Raw genomic sequence first — 20,694 nt, forward strand, 5'->3', positions numbered from 1 at the left:
CGCTTTTTAGAGCGATCTTATGATGGCACCCTTTTGCTCCCATTACTTTCACGAGTCCTCCTGCTGAGGTCCAGGTTCTCACCCTATGGGTATATGTAACTGCTGATGGAAATCAATGGGAGATCTGTATTTGTGAAGCCTATCAACAGCACTTTTGTCTGGAGGCAGGAGGTACAAAGCAGCCTGTCTCCCTTAGGTGTTACATGGGCTATTGGAGGGACACGGGATGAGCTTCAACCTGTCTGTGACTGCCTCCCAAAACCTTGACAGCTGAGAATAGCTACTAGGGATAGGCCAGTTACTTTAGTTTCCCATATGTTATTTCATTGGGTCTTCTAGGTCTCATACCAGGCTCCTCATTCGTTCAGCTGCAATATATTTCGATTGTGCGATTCGCCTGTGAGGGCAGAGGAATTGATGGAGCTTCTTTTGAGGATCTTGTTTATGATGTCTTTCCACGTCTTCTTGTACTGATGCCGTAGCAAAGAGTACACAAAAGGGTCTGAAACAACTTTGCTGTAAGCTAAGCACTTGGAAATGATTCCCCAGTGGGAATTGATGTGAACTACAGAGGATAATTCAACGAGTCTGTGGAAAGAGGAAGGTTGAAAGAGTCAATAGCCATATTAAATACATGGATCAACAGCACAAGTGTAAGCCAATGACACCTCCAAAAAAAAAACAAAAAAAAAAAAAAAAAAAAAAAACAAAAAACAAACAACAAAACACTCCCATTTATTCCTGGGCAATTGCAAGAAAACAAAAGAAAATCAATTTCATGAAAACATTGGTGTAATGTTCCTCTTATACATTTCTAAGACTGCAGATGTAAACTTGAGGTCTGTTTTCCAAGAATGGGACTACACAGTAGTCCCTATTAAAGTGTCTTGACCTCCCAACTTAAAGGCATCCTTGACTCTGTACCTTTACTGGGGCCGGAAGTGGACATTGGATGTGTTGCCTCAATAGATGTTGAAGAATACAGTGCAAAATGGAATAGCTCCAGCAGGATATGAGGCAGTCTCCAAAACAGCCCTTTTATTTGTTATTGGAATGCACCTTTTGGAGACAAAAAACTGTCTCCAAATCTCTGATGTGGAGCTGGGTTTTGAACTCATCTGCCTTACTCAGGCCATTGAGATACTTAATAAAGGGACATGCCTCTCTCTAGAGCTCTGTAACCCAGCCCTAAATTTTCTGTCTACTGAGAACCCTGTTTAGGATCATAAATAGTCTGAGGCAGGCAGGTCTACAATTCATAGGAAGATTGCTGCTGATGAAAAGTAGCATGCAGCATCTATTGATAAAATAATTTCCTACATAACCTACCCTCAACCATAACAATTTTAGCCTCTATGCCAACACTAATCTATATGGACTTTGATGACTCTAGGTTTTTCAGTCCTAGTAAGACCTCTTGTTAGAAAGCAAAGTTTCTCATTTTATATTTCACTTAATTTTTTTTCATCTAGTGCTCTTGTTTTGAACATTTTTCTAGTCATAACATCATGTTTCTGGCAGTTGAAGTTCATCACAGACTGAATATAACTCCAAAAAGAATGAAAGGAGTATAATCTCTCCAGGTATGTTTCCTTTTGACTTTCACGCTTATTGTCATCATTGAATCCATCATGACAGCAAATTTAACCACAAGTATTATAAAAAATAATTTCTGCCTAGCTTAATATAATTTTCTAAGTATTAAGCAAAACCTTATTTTGAGCACTGAAGTTTGAAATCAGGACACAAAGTGCCAGTGCTTGGTCTCATGGAAGTTGTATTCCCCTACCATTAGCTATCTAAAAATCCAACATCTAGTCCAAACTCATGGTTCTAAATCCCCTCTGGAGTATCTGAGAAAGCATCTTGCTCATGCTATCAAGCGTTTTTAGCCAGTCCAGCTCCGAGAGAGAGAGAGAGAGTTCGATGCCTTTAGACAGTTTGTCTGGGTCATAGGAAAAGCACACAAGGTAAGAAAATCCATCATAAAGTATCTTGAATTTAAAAAACTGGTCAGTTTAAGGCCAAACATATCTATTTGAAACAAATGTAACAAGGCAAAACTTTTAACTGGTTAGGGGAGGGAGGGAGAGAGGGCAGAGCTTTATCTACTCCTCATACTTACACTAACACAGAGAGTTCATTTGTACTGAGACTTAGACTATTTTTGACAGTGAAATACTGATAACTCCATAAAGTTTTCTTTCCCTGTGCCTCTGAGAAACACTGAAGGTCAGTTCTGCTCAATATGTCTGCACAGCTGTTGAGAAACTATTGATTTTTCTAGAGAGGGAACAGCCACGTGTGCTGCTTGAGAGCCCCATTGTGCGATGGCAAATACGATCTTTGCTGAAACTGTTTTCAACAGCAGGTGCTCCTAAACCTGCCTGGAAAAATACTTCATTTGCTATTGTTTCTTTAAATTAAATGCCATTTCCAAGGAGCGTTCTAAAAGGTGGTTCCTGCAGCAGCAATTACAATAGTGTTGGTACTTCCAGCAGTTTAGAGGTGAGGATTTTTTTTCCTCACTCATTTTATGCTCATTCCATAAACTTTCACTCCATCATGTTGTTTAAAATAGCACTGGCAGATGGCATGGCCCAGTCATTTCAGCATGAAAGTGGGACTAAAGAGCCTTAATTTGTTATACCACTGACTACAAGCTGCTGTCTTCTCTCTCTGTTCTGGTTTGTCCAGCCTGCAAACTCCATGGCAAAAGCTCAGTCTCTTTCCAGATACGTGAGTTGGACTTAGCACCATGCAGCCAGTGCGACGGCTTAAGCCACTCTCACAGTATTGCTAATTCTAATATTAAGCATAATTTTGTGTGCTTTGTACGAGCAATTTGATCACTTTGTGTATCGCTTCCATTGGAAGCGAGGTACAACTGTTCAATGATGCTTTTAGGGATGGTGACTGTAGGCAAACTACGCTTTGGGCTCACAGATTTGTGAGACATTTGAGGTGACCAAGCTAAGTTACATGAAAATACTTGGGAATTGCCCTTGTCGCTCCACTGGTGCCACTTCATAGAATAATAGAATGTCCTGAGTTGGAAGGGACCCACAAGGATCACCGTGTCCAGTTCCTGTCCCTGTATAGGACAACCCTTAAACTTGGCTCAGCTGATCACCTGAAGCAGCTTTGAGATACCAAAGAACCACCATCTGTCCCATTTCTCTCTCCTTTCACGTCAACTGAACAAATGTTGTTCCTTCAGCCTCTCCTATGGTTGATATCTTACTTACAAAGTAGGATCCAAACGCAGACATAATTATCATCTACTCAAGCTGCTGGAGTGGTCTCATCTGGTGTATTCTCTCCTGTTTAATAAAATGTATCTTATGACACCCATGTTAGTATGCTCTAAAATGAGAACTGACTATTTGGAAATTGTTCATCTACTGAGTCATATTTACTTTGTAATCTACCATGAGCCATTCTTCTTGTTATTCTCCACATATTTAATGCCACCTTTGCATTTTGAATTTCATCATGTTTAATATAATCTGGTTGATTTACTTTTATCAACTGCTTTACAGATGAGAATTTCATGAAGTTTAATTAAATTCAGTGGATGCCTTCAATGACTAAATATGACAAATTTGTGTCTGAGTCTCTGTCAATCAATTTTATGAGATGTTGACAATCTCCATTTAAGGCATATCAAATAGGCACTTCAGGTTTGCAAGGCTAGACTTGCTAATTTTACCTTCATTGACTGATCAACTGAAAAGCCTACACTTGTATCAACAACATTTTAAATATTTTCTTTTACTATGTTCCTTAAGTGTCCTTGATATTGACACATTTTGTTATTCTTTTGTATTATGTTTTATAGTAAATTACACTTGCAGTTGTCAAGCAGCACAGAAACGCAGACCAACCCTAAGCTATGCAATTCTGTTTAATGTAAAAACAATTAAATGTCAGTCTTTCAAGGCATGTCACATACTTCATTGCCTTTGACAGAGGGTTTTGTTTCTCATTTATGAGGAAAATCACATGCATAGCTTCAATTTTCATGAAAAGTTTCAGCCAAAAAGAAGACATTTTCAGTGAAGGAGCATTAATATTTCATTGCCACCTGTAAATGAAATTCTGCAGTATCAGCTACATAATTCCTTATCTTGCTTTCATAAGCCACTCTTCTGCTGTCTCATCTTCAATACGTTTTTATTTCGAAGCTGTGATTTGGTGTGATGCTTTGTTAATATTTTAGAAACTAATAATTTTGTAGCATGTGTCATGTCAAATGGCTATCCAACTATGTTATTTCATTTTCAGTAAACAAATGAGAATTCTATGTTGAAGGCTAAGACCTTGATCTTTTATGCAGATTATGCACACTGAAAACCCTTTATATATATGTGGAATTTATCTCTTTAGTAAAATATTTTACTGAACGTGTATATGTTCAGCTGGAGACTACTACAGTGACATGTCTGTTGTGCTTTGCTTAAACTCGAGAACTGAACTGAGTTAGGGAGAAAATTCTAAATAGACCAGAGTCTCAAACAAACTAAAACATCTTGTTGTTCAGGAGTGAAAAAAAGCTGATGCTGCATTTTAGAGCTGGTAGATGATGAAGTTCTTACAAGGAGAAATTCAGTATCACAATTAGACCTTAGTTATTTGTTTTGTCTCAATGATATGAATAAGCTGACCATGAATTTTCTCTTTATGTTGATTTTACTTCATTTCTTGATAGGCTGAGTCTTTCGTATTCTGTCTTGTTAGTGAGAAAGCTCTATTTTAATGGCTGCTTTTTGAAATAAAAGTAACATCACGATGATTCTTAGCTGATTTACCCTTGGCTGGTTTTGCCTCTTAAGTGGTGCGTATATTACAGCTGGCCAAATTCTGCAAGGAAGCAGACTTTTGTAGCACATCATGCAAACTGTTGGTTTGAGCTGTTGCTGTTCCCCAGAGCTGCCGGAATCACCTGTCAGCACAGAGATACAAGGACAGCAAGAAACAAAGTCCAGCTCATACTAAAAAGCTTTCCTAACCAGAAAGAAAATATCTCCACCTCTCTTCAGCTGAGGCTTTTGACATAGACTAGAAGGCCACTTTCTTCGAATATGTCAAGCTAAGATTGCATAGGAAAATCTTGCATTTATATCTGCAGATGGGCAAGAACATAACTTGCAGAGGAATCCTGAACTTGCTTGTCTACCCGAGCAGGATCCGCATGCAGAGCAACCAGGTTAAAAACACAGTTTGTTTCCACCTTATCCCCCAGAGATGTTACAAGAGAATTTTAATCTTCTTCTACCTCTTCCACCATCATCCTCTGTAACCCGAGGGTTTGGGGCTATCAACTTCTTTCTGATATTACTTCAGGACTTTTGATCTAACACCAATTTTCTTACACATTGACAGAACTTATTAACTTCCATGAGGAAAGTTCTGTATTTCAGTATGCAACGCCTGGAGTTGGGAATGAATATAAGAAATTGGTAAAGCTCCTTGGAGAAAATAGCTTTTAAACAATGTTATTTAATCGCATAACAATAAGTATAACAAAAGAAAAGATGTGTACTAATAGAATTTTTACAAGCCAAGAAACAAGCTATGCCTAGAAATAAATAATACAGAGTAAAACATCTGTCATATTGGTACAGTGAAGACATCGAATCAGGAAGAATCAGATTCTACTGATATACTACTTAAAGTCAGGCACTGAACTAATCAGAAAGGTGTTTTCTTGATAAAAGAGGTGCCTAATCTGATTTTTACCTTAATGTACCCTGAAAAACTCTGGTTTACCCAGAGAAGAATATATCTGGCTGGGTTTATAAGCACAACTTCACTGGCTCATGGAATTGCTGGACACAACTATTTGTTTTTAGTGTGGAAGCAGAGACATGTTGTGATAGTAAAACCTTGTGATTTGCTGATTTCAGGCCTTGTTTCATGAAATATTGAAGGGCATGTTTAATTTAAGCATGTCGCTTATTATTAGAGCTGGCTGTCCAAACGAGAGGCTGAGCAGCACACTTCATTGGCTGTCTTCTGTTCTCTGCCCTGAAGTGTGATTGATTGCTTCTGTCTTGTGAATGCAAAGCACTGGACATAGTCCAGAAAATAATAATTCCTTACATAATTAAGCTCAAAAGCCTCCTAATCCCTTTGGTTTCAGCACTCTCGGCTATATGTTTGAGGTAAAGGGAAGCACAGTAAAGTAGGTCCATGTGGTGCTGTGTCCAGCAAGATCCCTCAAGTAACTAAAGAGGGAATTCCCTCTGGTGTGCAGTGATTTCCCAAGATACATCAGAAATTAAAACAAACACCAGAGAAGTGACAGTCTTCACCCTGGCATGCAGGCAAGCATCTTCATGCATTCAGGACCCTATGCGTTGACTCTTCTCATCATCACTCTCGGTGGCAAAACTATTAGTCCTCAACAGACTGAAGAAGCAGGAGAACATTTAAGTGATCTTTGTACAGACTAAAAGAGGGAGGCTTGGGATTTTTCTAACCCCTCTTCTGTATCTCAGGGCTACTGGGACACAAATTAAGGTGCAACAGCACTAAGAGGAGGTGGGGAGGTGGTGCCCGAATGGTGTGGAGAAGCACAAAAATACTTCTGACAGTTCTAGTGAGAGCACTCAGTGTCACTCAGGATGCAGCCGTAAGCTATTCTGTGACTCTGATAATTTTCACTGAGTTCAGAGAACCAACATAAAATAAAAATTAACCATTTGCAATGATAAAAACACTTTAATATCTTATAGCTTGAGAACTAAGGCTAAATGTTCATAATTTTAAATCCTTTCATACCCTTTTAGAGTGTGTGACATGGAGTGTCTTCTTGTGACTACTAAGTGAAAGGTAAATCTAGTAACACTGTTGCAAATGTATTGTCAACATCACTACAAATAAACAGCATGAATCAATTAGCTATTATTATCATGAGCATAAAGTCAACGTGACATGCAGGTTTCTATTTTTACCAAAAGACTACAAGACCTTCCTGTGAAACGTTTAGTTAGAAACAGAAGTTCAGGATATTATACTGAATTAGGAAAACTTGGTGTTGGCTACATATCCGCTTCTACTGAGTTCTAATTCAGCGTTTTCTATGATTTTTTTTATGATGGATCTGTTGGACTGAAATCAGCCCAGATAACTTCTATTTGATAGCAGTGGAATAGGAGATACCTAAAAAATAGTTTTTTCTTTCTCTGTTCTGCATAGCAGTATTTAATTTTTTTCAGGGTCTTTTAAGAAGGAAAGCAAGTTGTAAATTTCCTTCAACAACTAGATAACGCTTTTCAGGATATACTCACTTTCTAATATTTTATGTTTCATAACATAATTATGTTTCATAGGAGTAATTTTGTGTTTCCCACAGGAGCCATTTCCAAAGATAAGCTCATAGATAGACAGACATCTGACCATAAATCACAAGAATTTTTGTTAGTTATGAGCCAGAACACATTTGATATTTGATGTTTATGAATAATAAACTCTATCCACTCAGTCAAAACTATCGTTTAATTCTGTAGACCGTGTTCTCACCTCAGCTGGCTCTTGTTGGCCAGATTTTCACAGTCTGACCTATTCAGATAAATGTCTTGCCCTACAGAACACCCCCTGAAACCTGGAGGCAATTGGAGGAGTAAGCACCTACTTTACCTCACAGGAGACCAACATATCAGCTGGTCTGACTGAACAGACTTTGGCCCACAGACTGTGTCAGGATTGTATTGGAAAAGCGTGATGGCATTTGTCATAGTTTTGTTAGCTCAATAAATCCAATCTGTCATAGGAGTGGAAACGTTGCACAAAGTTTTCACAGGAGACTGGAATAATTTTCTGGTTCAGAGTGCCCTACTTCTCCAAGTTAAAAGTGCATCTTGATAGTCTTTTCCAGTATGTAGGATCACACTTACCTTGTAATTACGTAAGGTGCAAAACAAAGTATAAAAGTACCAATAAAGGTACTTATTTTCTTTGTTGCTCGCTGCCTCCGTCTCTTTTGTTCTTCTAGACAACGCTCTCTTACGCTGTGTGACATTCAACACAAACAAGAACATGAATCATAATATCAGGTAGCAGATTTTAACCACTTTACTTATGGAATGATGGAAATCAATCATTCTAGTAAAAGTGCGGTGTTCACGTGAGCCAATATCAGGTGCACTGCATTTATAGGGGACAATACCAAATATTAGTGTTGTGTGATCATCTTACCCTCCAAAAATGATTACTGAGGAAGACGTTTATATATTTTTATATACACACCCCTATTATATCTATTTATATATAGTCAAATTTGTGGAATTCAGCCTTGAATTCAGTTGTGGCTCCTTTTTTAAGTACTATAAGCTGTACTTGCTGGCTAGAGTTCACCTCACAATATTCAGAGATTTAGAAAATATCCAGAACTGGGTAAACAACATGTTACTTCCCTAGAAACAGCAATTCAAACACCGCTACCTTAGACATGAGAACCTTCCCAGCAAGATAAGCAATAAAATCATAATGGGAAAAAACATTCTCTGAACATTCAGCTCAATATTGGAGCAGTCACCATGTCCCAAAGCTGTGAAATGTGTGGCCATAAATCTTCCAGCAGCCACTGTGCTGAATGCTCTGCTAAATCAGGAATCGTATAACAAACCCACAGCGCTGTGATGCTCTGGGCAAGACCAGTTGTACCTCCCAGATCTATCTGTACCTGAACTATTCCTTTTGGGAAAGAGCGAACCCACAACCAGTCCTGAAATTCCTCTCTACCCACCTCATAGCACTGCTACGTGTTGACTTATTGCACAGGTCCCATGGTAAAGCAACCACATCTCAAATTGAATGGTCTGGCCCATGTGCTGCATTTTGTAACTGCTTGGCTTTGTCCTCTCTGTTTTTATCACAAATTTACTCACTCTCAGGTTCCACACTCATATATGTCAATAACTCTGAGGTTTATGACCATGAGCTTACATTGTTTACTGTACCTGCAAATGTTTGATTATCATCTAACTATGTTATGTCCTGAGGATCTCTGTGTGCTTTAATGGTCTCTGTGGCAGTGAGTTCTTATGTTACATTTTGATCAGGTTAAAGAAAATGTGTTTCTTTTGATCCATTTTATATGTGGTCTTACATTGCCAGTCCCCAGAGCAGCTACCATGGTGGCAAAATGAACAAAAATACTGGAGAAAAGTATTTTTCTGCTTGAAATAACAAATATTTTCTCTCTTAAAGGATATGCCTAAGCAGAGTTAAAACACATATTAAAGTGTTACATGCTCTATGACCAAGTTATTTGCAGCGAGAAACGACAGCTGATAAGGGAAATAATAATCCACCTTTTCAAGGGAACCTGTGTGTTTTCATTTCTGCAAGAGCTGGACAACTTGGAGTATTTTTAAGTGCAGATGGATGATCTTAGAGGTTCAACAGCTCCTCTTAAGACCTGTGTTATTAAATCCATAGTATCCCAGGCACACAGCAATATAGGAAAAGATATCTTCAAAGCAGGTTCAATTAGGGTGTTGTTAAGAAGCAGAGGGTGGTGTATTTTTTGACTTGAACAGTATCCCTAGTTATATATTTTTCCTGCTGTCTTTGACTCCTGGAACTCACACAGGTCTTGGGAAGCCCTGATAGACTTCAACCAATTTCTTTTGTTCAGCCTTTCCAGATGTAGCTAATAAATACCACATTACAGCGGAAGGTATTTTATCTCATGCCTTCACATGGACAGTGTATACAGATGGGTACTTTGTTTTTGCACACACTTTCATGCACTAAGATAAGAACATATATGCAAGTTCCAGTAGTGACACTAGTTACAGAACTGGATTATTGACTAAGCTTTCATTTAAAGATTTAATATCCTGGAAAATACCCTTTGAAGGTTTGGTATTTTAAACAAAGTTTATGAGATACTGGACCTTAAGATCTGTAAAGCTGGGTACACCAAAAAAGATAGTATAGACAATTTGGGTGAAGAAATACACGAGTTAAGCACTTAACTGAAGTCTTGGCCAAACCTCTCACAATATCTAAGATATCTTGGTCTTAAGAACAAAGTCAAGAAAAAGCAATATCCAGTAAAAATGCCTGAGATAACTTGAAAGGACATGTGCCCCAAACATTCACACAATTTTGTGTGGTATTTAGAGGTTTCCTCCATACTCGTCTTAAATGATCTTCAGAAGATCACTCGTGTCTTTCCAAGTCACAGGTAATAAAGCTATCTGTCATAACGCCTGTCACTAGACCCCCTCGCGGGTGGATTCTGAGTCATAGGAAGCAGAAAATTGTCTGTACACATTTCTCAGTGTTAAAACTAGACTGTGCGAAAAGCCAGAGAAGTCAAGGTGATCTAAGGTGGGATTACAAACTTTGTTCTCTCAGGTGCCTTCACCCATCATCCACATCTACGCTGTTAGGTACTACAGTAAACACTGAAATTCCCTGTATAGATACCACTTATGTAATTCAAATGATGCTCTTTTTTTATGTCAGAGCTTCATGAGCATCACTGACTGCTCCAGGAGACCTGCAGCCATTGTGTAGCTCTCACAGTAGCGAAGGCAACCCGAGGTTTAACCCTCTCGGCAGTAATAGCTGTCACCACCACGGCAGCCAAATCAGCCACCACTTCTGTAGTCTGGGAAAGAAGGTAAAACTCCTTTCTTAGACAGAGGCATTAGAAAAACGTGATGCAAGAGGTAAATAATGGTTAGTAACACAGGTTACTGGCAGCAAAGTGCAACTCTGTCTCTGAATAAAGGTGTCATCCACATAGCCCTATTGAATCCACCTCTCAGTGAGATGTTTACAAAATGCAGAAATACCCTCAAATTAACCTAGACATAAAAAAACGCAGAGGAGGAGAAATACCATTGAGATTTTTGCCTTGTTTCTAAACTTTGCTCTGCAGTCCAAGCATACTTTAAGCATTAGGCAGAAAAATTGCTATTTCAAATAGCCCTATGTCAATGCTCTGTAACCACCACATCTCAGAGTGCGTGCAGGAGCTCAGACCAGTCAAGGTACACTTTAGCAACCAAACAGCACGTAGGGCAGGAGGGCGTTCTCTCCTCTATGTGACTTGGGGGATAAGAAAAGATTTATACATGTTTTTCTCAAAAGCACTAACAGGACTTGCCTGAAGTTCTTGGCCCACATTCTTGGTCAAAAGACAGATCAAGCAGCTTAACTGGAGAATTTTGAGCAAATGTTTCTGTTCCTCTAACAGTTTGCTGTCCTGCCCTGATCCTTTCAGTTTTATTTGCCCTAGGCTTAGGAATCCCCAAAATATGACCTTTTTTTGAGGACAGGCACATGTGCTTTAGTCCTGCAGCTCTGCTCCTGGCTGGCTGCAAACAGAGGCAGATGATGTTTATCTCCAGCTTGCAGAGCTGTGGGGGTCAGGTGGAATATCTGGTGTGGGACCATCCTTTTCAGCTGCTCCTGGCTTTCCTCTCTTCCAGGCAGACTTCTTCCCCCATATCAGACGCCTCCCTGCACTGCCAGCTGCCAGCATTTTTTTTGAAAGACATTTCCCTTCCTTTCAGTCTCCGACAAAGACTGTCTGAACCTTAAGATCCTGTCTCTGACTGTCTCCCAAGCAGCACACGCATCCCTCACAGCCTCTCTGTCACACTATCTAGCCAAACTGTTCTCTCCCTTTTTTCTAGGCGAATACATCAGACCTTTTCTTTCTAATCACCTGCTTCTGCCACATTGATCACTAAGACAAACTAATTCCTCTGAGCAAACTGTGCTGATTTCTTTCCACACTGCAACTGGTGCCTCTGGTTTCCCCTTTCCAGAACTAAATTGTTGATCCTGCCTCCCCATCCCAGATATAGCTGGTCTTAGAGCATCAGTCATGGCTCATCCGAGCCTCTCAGCCCTCAGATCCATCAGTCACCCTGTCCTGCTCTGTACTGCCTCAGCTGTGCAGGTTCATGTGCTCCGTTCCCCCTGCCGACTCAGGGAAAACTGCGTCTTCCACCCTCCCTCCATCAGCCAAATCTCCATCCCTTCCAGATCCAGACGTAGCCTATCCAGGCAAGATTTATACTTTGTGCATAATCCCCGGTCTGAGTCTTTTGCACGGCATCCCAGCACACATTCATACCCGTTCAGTGCTTGTCTTTGAGCGCGTTATCCTCCCAGCCCCACAGAGACTTTTCTCCTCCTGTTCTTTGAAATGAACTTTATATAATCTCTTGATGTCATATTAACATTGTCACTGAAGTCTCTCTCACTCTGGTTTAAATATAGGCATTCTAGCATATGCATTTTGCAAATGTTATTTCCTTGCAAAGCTGCCTTCAGGAAAGATAAAGTTACGGAGAGCCCAGTGATAGGGAAACTGATGGGGAAGGAGCAGCACACAGCGCCCAGCTTCCCCTCAACTCCAGATGGAGGGACAAGTGCAGCCTCAGCCTGCTCCCTCCTGGGGATCCGTCAACGTTTTGGGTTGACGGTGCCAAAACAATGCAAGTCTATCAACCACTAAATCCACCTTCCGAGACAAAGGGTAGTGATCTGATCACTATCTCAAAGGGAAAGTGCACGCTCAGCTAAAACTGCCTGTTTCTTTTCTCTCCCTCCCAAAGCAAGTCCTGAAGCATAACAAAAAAAGAGTTGCTTTTACAGCCTGGAAAATAAACACAAGTAACAAGAAACATGCAGAATAGAAACTGGAAGGAAGGATGCTTGTTTTCTCCCCCTCCCCATCCTCTGCTGTGATACAGATCAGACTGTATTTAACATAACACTGAACCCCATCCTGGCTTTCTCTGCAGCGAATACTCTCACTTGCTGAACACACAGACACCTTACCTGGGATGGATGTCCACAAGCAGCACCAGGGTCTGCATAGTGATCACGTCAATCCGCTTACAGTGGAACCGTGCCACCTTCAGCACTTTGAGATATGTGAAACACAGGACTATAAGGGAGAGGAGGAAGCTGAGGGTGTGAAAGACCCCAGTGAAAATCACAAACTGTGTCCTATCCTCTGGTCTCTTGTTGTACAGGGTGCAGGAGGCATAGAGGTGATGGAAACCCACCCAGGAGAGAGAAGCTGCCACTATCGGGAACGACACCGAGTGTAACCACGTGTAGCTCAGTATGAGAGCAGCGTCTCTGTACCTCATTTTGGAATGATAACTTAGAGGGAAGACCACAGCAATCCACCTGTCAATGCTCAAAGCTGCCATGCTCAACATGGAGTTCGTGGTGAGAAATGTCTCCAGGAAGCCCACAATGTGGCAGATCTGATCTCCTCCTGGTTGACTCTTGTAAATGATCCCAGCCAAGGTCAGGGGCATGTTCGAAACAGTCATCAACAGGTTGCAGAAGGTGAGGTTGAGGATGAACAATCCCGGGACCTGCTTGCGGATGTCAGCGCTGTACAGGAAGCACATCAGCACCAGCACGTTGGCCAGCAGGGCCACGAGCATCAGCACCACCACCACGAAAGCCAGGATCACCTCCCAGATGCTCATGGTGCGTCCAAGTCACAGGAGGGACATCTCCAAAACTGCGCCGCGCTGGCACCCGGGGAACATGGTGCGAGGCGCGTTCACCTCGCCCTCCTCCCCAGCCTGCTCACACTCTTGCATGCCCTCCGTATTTTTAGAAGAGCTGCAGGTTTTGGGTGTTTTTTCCTCCAACCTCCCCCTCCTCGCTGCTCCTTTCCACGTCAACGCTTTCCAAGACGTGCACAAAAGCACTGGGAATGCCCATCAAACTGCGAGGAGGGCTTAAAAAATATCAGCAGGACTGAACCACTGTCTCCATTCGGTCCATTTGAAGGAGGGAAGGTTATTCTGAGAAATGCTCTCCTGAGATCCCTAATTATCAGCCCGAAGCTTGCATGCAATTCACCGAGTGAATTGTGCTCTCTTTCTCTCTTGCTTTCTGTCTCTCTCTCTCTTGCTCTTTCTCTCCCCTCCCCTCTCCTCCAACCCTCACTCCCTTCCAGGCTGAATGTAACCTGCTTTTTATGATCACAGATAAAAACCCCATTAATGGATTAAAGCATGCACACTGCTGGTGATTCGCAAACGTGATTATGTCATGCCCACCCCACAACCCCTCCCCTTCTCTTTGCGATTGTGACTAGACTTTCCTCAAGAGAAATCCCATGCTTTCATTTAATTGATTTAGCCATTAATTTGCAAACAGCCATGTAACTGAATTCCTGCAGTCCACTGTGTTTCCTATATTTTGGTTTATCGCTTCCACAGTTGCTGCTTGCTTTCAGCCAGGGCAGGGGCTTTCTCTTCTCTCTATTAGTTGTGCTCAAAAAGATGGGCAAAAATTGATGTATCCTGCTACTTGTCTGGAGCTGTCTGTCATTAGGCTACCAGAATGGTTTTGCTGCTCTAGTTCAGCGATTTGCGGTCCTGTATCTCCAAGCATGGTGCATGAAAAGGAAAATTATTGCCTCTCATCCTCTTTTAAAAGCAGGGAAAACAAAGCCCCAAATGCCACTGTCACATGCCCAAGGTCACAGAGCCGGTGAGTGGCAGAGACAGCAACGTCCTGCCAGCCTCGCTATTCAGTCACGTTTTCCCCACTTCAACAGCCTTTCCTTCTTCCTAATCAAAGATCCCTCCCTGTGAGGGTGAGCAGCCTGTGAGATCAAACCCAAGAAGCAGCTTGACAAAAGCAAATAGGACCGTGTTTGTATTTCACATAATTAGGTGTTAAAATTAAGTCTCTTTTAAAGGACAGAGGGGGGAACTGTTTTACAGTTGCCTTTCTGTCTCTTTAAAACAGTTTTCACTGGGAATACTGAAAAGGTTGCGAGCAATCAGAGCAGCTTTCTCATCAAGGCAGCCGAGCCTTAATCCCTGCACAATAAGAAGGCAAAAGATACCCTGCAGCACAGTTGTTGTGGCTCAGTAAGTGCCTCTGCACGTGTGCGAGCGCTAGATGCACAGACGGATTTTTCCCCTTTTTCTGGCAGCCCTTGCTGGAGCCGTTCATGCTCGATTTACAGCAGCTATTCCTTGCAGAAACTTGGGCTCATCCGCCCAGCAGCAGAGCTGTCACCCTGCACGGTATCAAGAGCTTTGCGTGTTGTCAGAAGACCCCTTCACTTCCACTTTTGTTTCATTTCCTTAAACCAGGTTTTAAAGGGTGGATAGAGACAGAAGGCCGACACCAGAGATGGTTCAGACTGTCCAGGAGGTTTTACCTGGTGTGCAGATTGTCTGGGCATGCACTCAGCAGGGGACGTGCGGCTCAGGGTGCAGAGCCTCAGTCTGTCTGTCCATGAACCCTGCAGGCTCCTTGTCCCCAGAACACAAGTACATATCTTCACACTGGATGGATGAGAAGCAGGAGATCAGCATCTGGTCTTTTCCTGAGGCAGTGATCCAAAGCCACCTGAGAAGAGCCTAAATGTGACCCCTTCTTTAAAGAAAAGGGGTCTTTACTTTCTTAGGAGAGGTAGGCAAATGAGATGAGAGAGAAGATGCAGATCTTGCTTCAGCATGGCACCAGGATGTCAGTGAGTTTCCTTCTTGTATAGGAAGCAACAGCCCTGTCTGAGGAAGATCCTTGCATCAACAGCCTGAGCAGGGTGTCCATGTTATGGTACCTTAAAGCTCAGCAAGCAAAGACAGCTGCAGACCCCCAGAAAGAAGCCATATGAGCTGGGAGACACTGAGAAGACAAATGTGGGAAGAATTGCTGGGAGACTAGGAAGGACAGGGAAAAATGAGAGGAGAAGCTCGTGAGATAAGTACTCACTTGGTAGAGGGGAATCTCATGCCCACCTGGTGTCAAGGTGATACCTGACTCCTCCTTCCCACACTTAGCCTCCTCCCTGGCTCAAATCAATCCTGCAAGTCCTCCAGCTGCATAAACCATTCAATACCCAGCAGCACAGGCACTGGGTAATTTAGCCATTTATCTTGCCATGCAACACCTGGAGCTATGGGTTTATTAGGATGATTTCCTGAAGAAGCATGTTATTTTCCCTTTGGTGAGCTATGGTGCCTCCTGGATTCAAAAATTCTACTTGTGAGTAATTAATGGATGTGACAGGAGGTCTGGTATCAGTGTCAAGTCTGGGTGGACAGGGAGGGAGGAAATTCATGTCTGAAGAGAAAGGTTTAAGGATGACGGTTAGTAAAAGAGGATTCTCCCAACGTGGTGGATAGCTGGGAAATAATGGGAGGCAGAATGAGATAGTTAGTGAAGCAGTGATGGAATATGAAAGGTCATATTTGGGGCTGGCATGGGTAGATAATGCAGTGGCCTTGTTGTGAGGAATCCAACATGGAGCTGATGTTGAGGATGTTATGCTGAATAAAGGGTAATGGTGGACATATCCTGAAGGACAGAAGAGTTTGGCAAGACCATGGACTGGCTCTGAATCTCTTTGCTGGGAAGCAGAGAAGCATACAGCAGGATATACAGCTAGATAGCTGCAGGATTGTCAAGAGAAGACCTACTGTCTCCCCTCGTAGCCTTTTATGAGAATGTAGCAAGGTGGATGGATGATGGCAGAGCGGTGGATGTGGTCTACCTTGACTTCAGAAGCCTTTGACACAGTCTCCCACAGCATCCTCACAGTTAAGTTGAGGAGGTGTGGTCTAGACAACACAGTAGAGAGGTGAGTTGCAAACTGGCTTAAGGAGAGAAGCCAGAGAGTGGTAGTCAATGGTGCGGAGTCTAGTTGGAGGCCAGTATCTAGTGGAGTGCCTCAGGGGTCAGTACTGGGGCCAATATTATTCAATATATTCATTAACCATTTAGATGAGGGAATTGAGTGTATTATCAGCAAGTTTGCTGATGACATGAAGCTGGGAGGAGTGGCTGACACACCAGAAGGCTGTGCTGCCATCCAGTGGGACCTGGACAGGCTGGAGAGTTGGGTGGTGAATAACCTGATGAAATTTAACAAGGGAAAGTGTAGAGTCCTGCATCTGGGCAGGAACAACCCCAGGTTCCAGTATAGGTTGGGAAATTACATATTAGAGAGCAGTGTAGGGGAAAGGGACCTGGGGGTCCTGGTGGACAACAGGATGACCATGAGCCAGCACTGAGCCCTTGTGGCCAGGAAGGCCAATGGCATCCTGGGGTGTATTGCAAGGGGGGTGGTTAGTAGATGGAGAGAGGTGCTCCTCCCCCTCTACTCTGCCCTGGTGAGATGCCATCTGGAATATTGTGTCCAGTTCTGGGCCCCTCAGTTCCAGAAGGACAGGGAACTGCTGGAGAGGGTCCAGCGTAGGGCAACGAAGATGATTAAGGGAGTGGAGCATGTCCCTTATGAAGAAAGGCTGAGGGAGCTGGGTCTCTTTAGTTCGGAGGAGACTGAGGGGTGATCTTATTAATGTTTATAAATATGTAAAGGGTGAGTGCCATGAGGATGGAGCCAGGCTCTTCTCAGTGACAACCAATGATAGGACAAGGGGTAATGGGATCAAGCTGGAACACAAGAGGATCCACTTAAATTTGAGAAGAAACTTCTTCTCAGTGAGGGTGACAGAAGGTGGAGACATTCAAACCCGCCTGGTCATGTTCCTGTGCAACCTCACCTAGGTGTTCCTGCTCGAGCAGGGGGATTGGACTAGATGATCTTTTGAGGTCCTTTCCAATCCCAAACATACTGTGATACTGTGTGACACTGTGACTCGATGCACCTGCTGCCGGCTGGACCCGTGGAGCTGTGGCCGCTGCCTCGAGGCGCTGGGTGCTCCATTGGCCCCAGGTTGTGGAGCTGGGGTGGGAAATGAGCAATAAAGGGAGATGAGATTTCCAGGCAATTTCTGGCCAGTGTACTGATTGGTTGGTTGGTTGCAGGACCAGGGAGCGCAAAAGCAGCTGCCCAAGGTGCACCCAGACAAGGGCAGGAGGGTCCCTGCCCTGCAGTGCCTTCCTGGCATTCTGGGGGTGATTTGGGGTTATTTTGCTGCAGCAGGGAGGCGAAGCCAGGTCTGTGGTTCCCAGTGCCCCCTGCACCCCTCCCCACACAGGCACAGAGCAGATCCAGAAAAACAGCATTTAATGGAAAGAGGAAAAAAAAAAAAAAAGGTCCCATGAAAGCCACCCCAGCCCCCCTCCCAGCTTAAGGCAGCATCGCACCCTCCCAAACCCCTCCAACCCCCACCCCCCGCTGAACCCCATCCCCTGCTCTGGGTTTAATCCCCCCCTGCCACCCACGCCTTGCACTTGCTGGGGGGCTCAGACTAGGGGCTGTGCCCCGCTTTGTGCCTCCGTTCGCACCCCCGCTGCTCTGCCGGGGCAGCCTGGCACCGTGGCAGCTCCATCCCTGCGCCCCACAGCTCGGGGGGCTCCGTGCCCAGGATGTAGAATTCCTCCATGCTCAGCACGGCTGCTCTGATCTCGGGGACGCTGTAGTCGGGTGTTAGCAGGTCCTCAGGCAGCGCCAGCGAGCTAAAGTCCTGCTGGGGCATGGTGGCGATGGCAACACCGGGCTCATCAGGCTTGGGTTCTTCCTTGCTGACCCACTCCTTGTCCATGGAGCAACCAAAGAGCTTCAGGGCATCTTCTAGAAGGATCTTGTCGGGGACCGCGAGGTGGCTTGTGGGGTCCCCAGCAGCTTTGTTGGGGGTGGCAGCCGAGCAGCTGGGGGGCACATAGCCGCCTAGGGGTGTCCCTGCCGTGGTGACCTTGCTGGCGACGCTCAGATGTGCGAATTGCCTCTCAAGCTGCTGGTAGCCTTGACTTGGCAGCACTGGAGTGGCTGCAGCCACCGCTGTGCCCTGGTGGTTGTAGGGGATGGTCCATTGAACGCTGAACACTCTGGGGTCAAAGCAGCAGCCGCATGGTGCCCTCTGCAGCCCTGTGAGGGGGAGGGGGAGTTGTCATGGGCTGGGGGGACCCTCCATGGGCTGGTCCCCATCACTAATGTCCCCTGGGTCTGCCGGTGGCCGGGACATCCCCATGGGGTGAGCTGCTGTGCAGGGAACAGGGCGGCAAAGCATGAGGAGACTCCGTTCTGGAAGGGGAAACAGGAGAGATGGCCCCAGGTACCGGGGAAATTCTCAGAAAATGAGATTTTCTGGGCACATATGACCCAGGGCAGGGCCGCTTGGCCATGCTGGCTGAACCCTCATGCCCGATGTGCCGGGAACAGGGGCGGTGGGTGCTGGGAGTGCCCAGGGTCAGGGATGGCGAAGGGGCCGAAGGTGCCGTGGTGTCCAAGCAGACAGGGTGCCAGGGGTGCCATACCTGCTGGTGGGGCCTGGGGGGGCGCCCAGGCTGCAGGGAGGGGCTGCTGCTGTACGGGTGGTGGGCACAGCGGGGCTGAGCCTGCAAGAGAGACAGGAGCCATGGCTGGCGCTCACCTCCGCTCTTGCCCCCATGAGCGTCCCGGGCTGCAGGGGTCGGGGTGGGTTCCTACCTGGGGGAAAGAAGACTTGGGGGAGCATGAACGGCTGTAGCAGCCGTGGGACCGGAGGGACCTGGGAGCCGTACGCTGGGAACATCGTGGTGGCTCTGGCCGTTGGTAACTAAGGACTCTTTGGGGTGTCCCAGGAAGGAATGTTGGGGCTCCCAGTGTTCCGCCCAAGAGCCTTCCCAGCTCCTCCTGGGCAGGGAAAGGGTTCATGGGGGTGGGTGGGTGGTGGGTACAAATGCTTTTTGCTTTAAATATTATTTTTCAGGGGGAAAAGGAACAAGTCAATGCAGCCGAGCTGTGTGTGTGGACCAAGCTGCACCTTGAGCCACACAGTGAACATGTTTGTGACTATTGCCTGTGTCTCTGCGTGCTGGAGTGATAGTGAACATGTTTCTGACCATTGCCTGTGTTTCTGTGCGCTGGAGTGATGCAGAGACAGGAAAAAGGGACCTCAGGGACACGAGGGGGTGTCACACAGCATGTGTTTTCCAGACCTCACTCCAGCAGTCCCCTGATCAGGAAACCCAAGCAGCCCTGGATCCCCCTCGGAGGGGCTGAGCTTTCCCAGGCAGGTGACACTTGGGAGGAGACGGAACCCATCATTGTGTGCTCCCCAAAAAAAGGGCTGGATGCTGCACATCTGCCCAGAGGTCGAGGTTGGATCTGGGCAACAATTTGTTGGCCTAAATGAATGAAGCATTCCTAGTACTATGCTGTGCAGTTTGCTCATTTATTCGCCTTTTTTTAATCAAGCTCTTCTGTGTTATACACACTTCTCGGGTAAAGAAAACGTTGTTATCAACACCCAGCGTTTACAGGAAAAATGTAGCAGCTAGAAAGGGCTTCAACCTACAACCAAGAGGAAAGGAGAAAGCTGAAGTTTTCTCTTGATGAGTGATTTGAGTCTCAGTGTGTATGTTTAACTCTAAAGGCCCAAGTACTTTACATAATTGATTCCCCTGTTGGTAATCCCTGCAGCTGAAGATATTTGCTGATGCTTCTGGATTTATTTATCATGCACAACTAAGAAAGCATGATTGATCCATCAAATAGCTTCATTTTATACAAAACAGGAAGAAAGAATATGCCGTGTATATTTTATCACTGTAGAGGAAATAAAGGTGTTGCCTGTGAGGTCCTAACGGCAGGGTCTGCAAATTTGGTTTGTAATATTTGAGTGACAGATTACATTATGAATTAGCAATAAACCTTACTAACAAATGCTGATTATCACCAGTAAACTCTGACAGTACTAAGTCTGAGTTTAAAAGATCAGTGCTCCTTTGGTGTGTGCTACATTATCAGGCACACAAACCACAGGACTTTCTGTT

General features: G+C 44.4%; 2 protein-coding genes across 2 annotated transcripts; both read right to left on the bottom strand.

Moving 5' to 3' along the window:
- Window positions 1-206: 206 nt before the first annotated feature.
- Window positions 207-13,633, bottom strand: GPR26 (G protein-coupled receptor 26). The gene is made up of 3 exons (XM_005505786.3): window positions 12,820-13,633; window positions 7,902-8,015; window positions 207-588 (listed from the first exon to the last, which is right to left on the bottom strand). Exons 1-3 carry the CDS (start codon window positions 13,485-13,487, stop codon window positions 357-359), a joined length of 1,014 nt encoding a protein of 337 aa, XP_005505843.1. The 5' UTR covers window positions 13,488-13,633; the 3' UTR covers window positions 207-356.
- Window positions 13,634-18,138: 4,505 nt separating this feature from the next.
- LOC102097339 (proline-rich protein 22-like) lies at window positions 18,139-19,489 on the bottom strand. The gene is made up of 3 exons (XM_065068639.1): window positions 19,367-19,489; window positions 19,195-19,275; window positions 18,139-18,805 (listed from the first exon to the last, which is right to left on the bottom strand). Exons 1-3 carry the CDS (start codon window positions 19,449-19,451, stop codon window positions 18,189-18,191), a joined length of 783 nt encoding a protein of 260 aa, XP_064924711.1. The 5' UTR covers window positions 19,452-19,489; the 3' UTR covers window positions 18,139-18,188.
- Window positions 19,490-20,694: the final 1,205 nt, after the last annotated feature.

Source organism: Columba livia, chromosome 6 (genome assembly GCF_036013475.1).
Source record: "Columba livia isolate bColLiv1 breed racing homer chromosome 6, bColLiv1.pat.W.v2, whole genome shotgun sequence".
NCBI classification, from domain to species: Eukaryota; Metazoa; Chordata; class Aves; order Columbiformes; family Columbidae; genus Columba; species Columba livia.

Bases quoted from the DNA above. Each gene is read 5' to 3' on its own strand.
- LOC102097339 (XM_065068639.1), bottom strand. From the start codon at position 19,451: ATGTTCCCAGCGTACGGCTCCCAGGTCCCTCCGGTCCCACGGCTGCTA. The intron at 19,276-19,366 runs GTAGGAACCCAC...TCTCTCTTGCAG, and splicing joins CCAAGTCTTCTTTCCCCCAG to GCTCAGCCCCGCTGTGCCCA. The intron at 18,806-19,194 runs GTATGGCACCCC...TCCCCCTCACAG, and splicing joins CCCCCAGGCCCCACCAGCAG to GGCTGCAGAGGGCACCATGC.
- GPR26 (XM_005505786.3), bottom strand. From the start codon at position 13,487: ATGAGCATCTGGGAGGTGATCCTGGCTTTCGTGGTGGTGGTGCTGATG. The intron at 8,016-12,819 runs GTAAGGTGTCTG...AATGTCACACAG, and splicing joins CTTGTGGACATCCATCCCAG to CGTAAGAGAGCGTTGTCTAG. The intron at 589-7,901 runs GTAAGTGTGATC...CTCTTTCCACAG, and splicing joins GCACCTTACGTAATTACAAG to ACTCGTTGAATTATCCTCTG.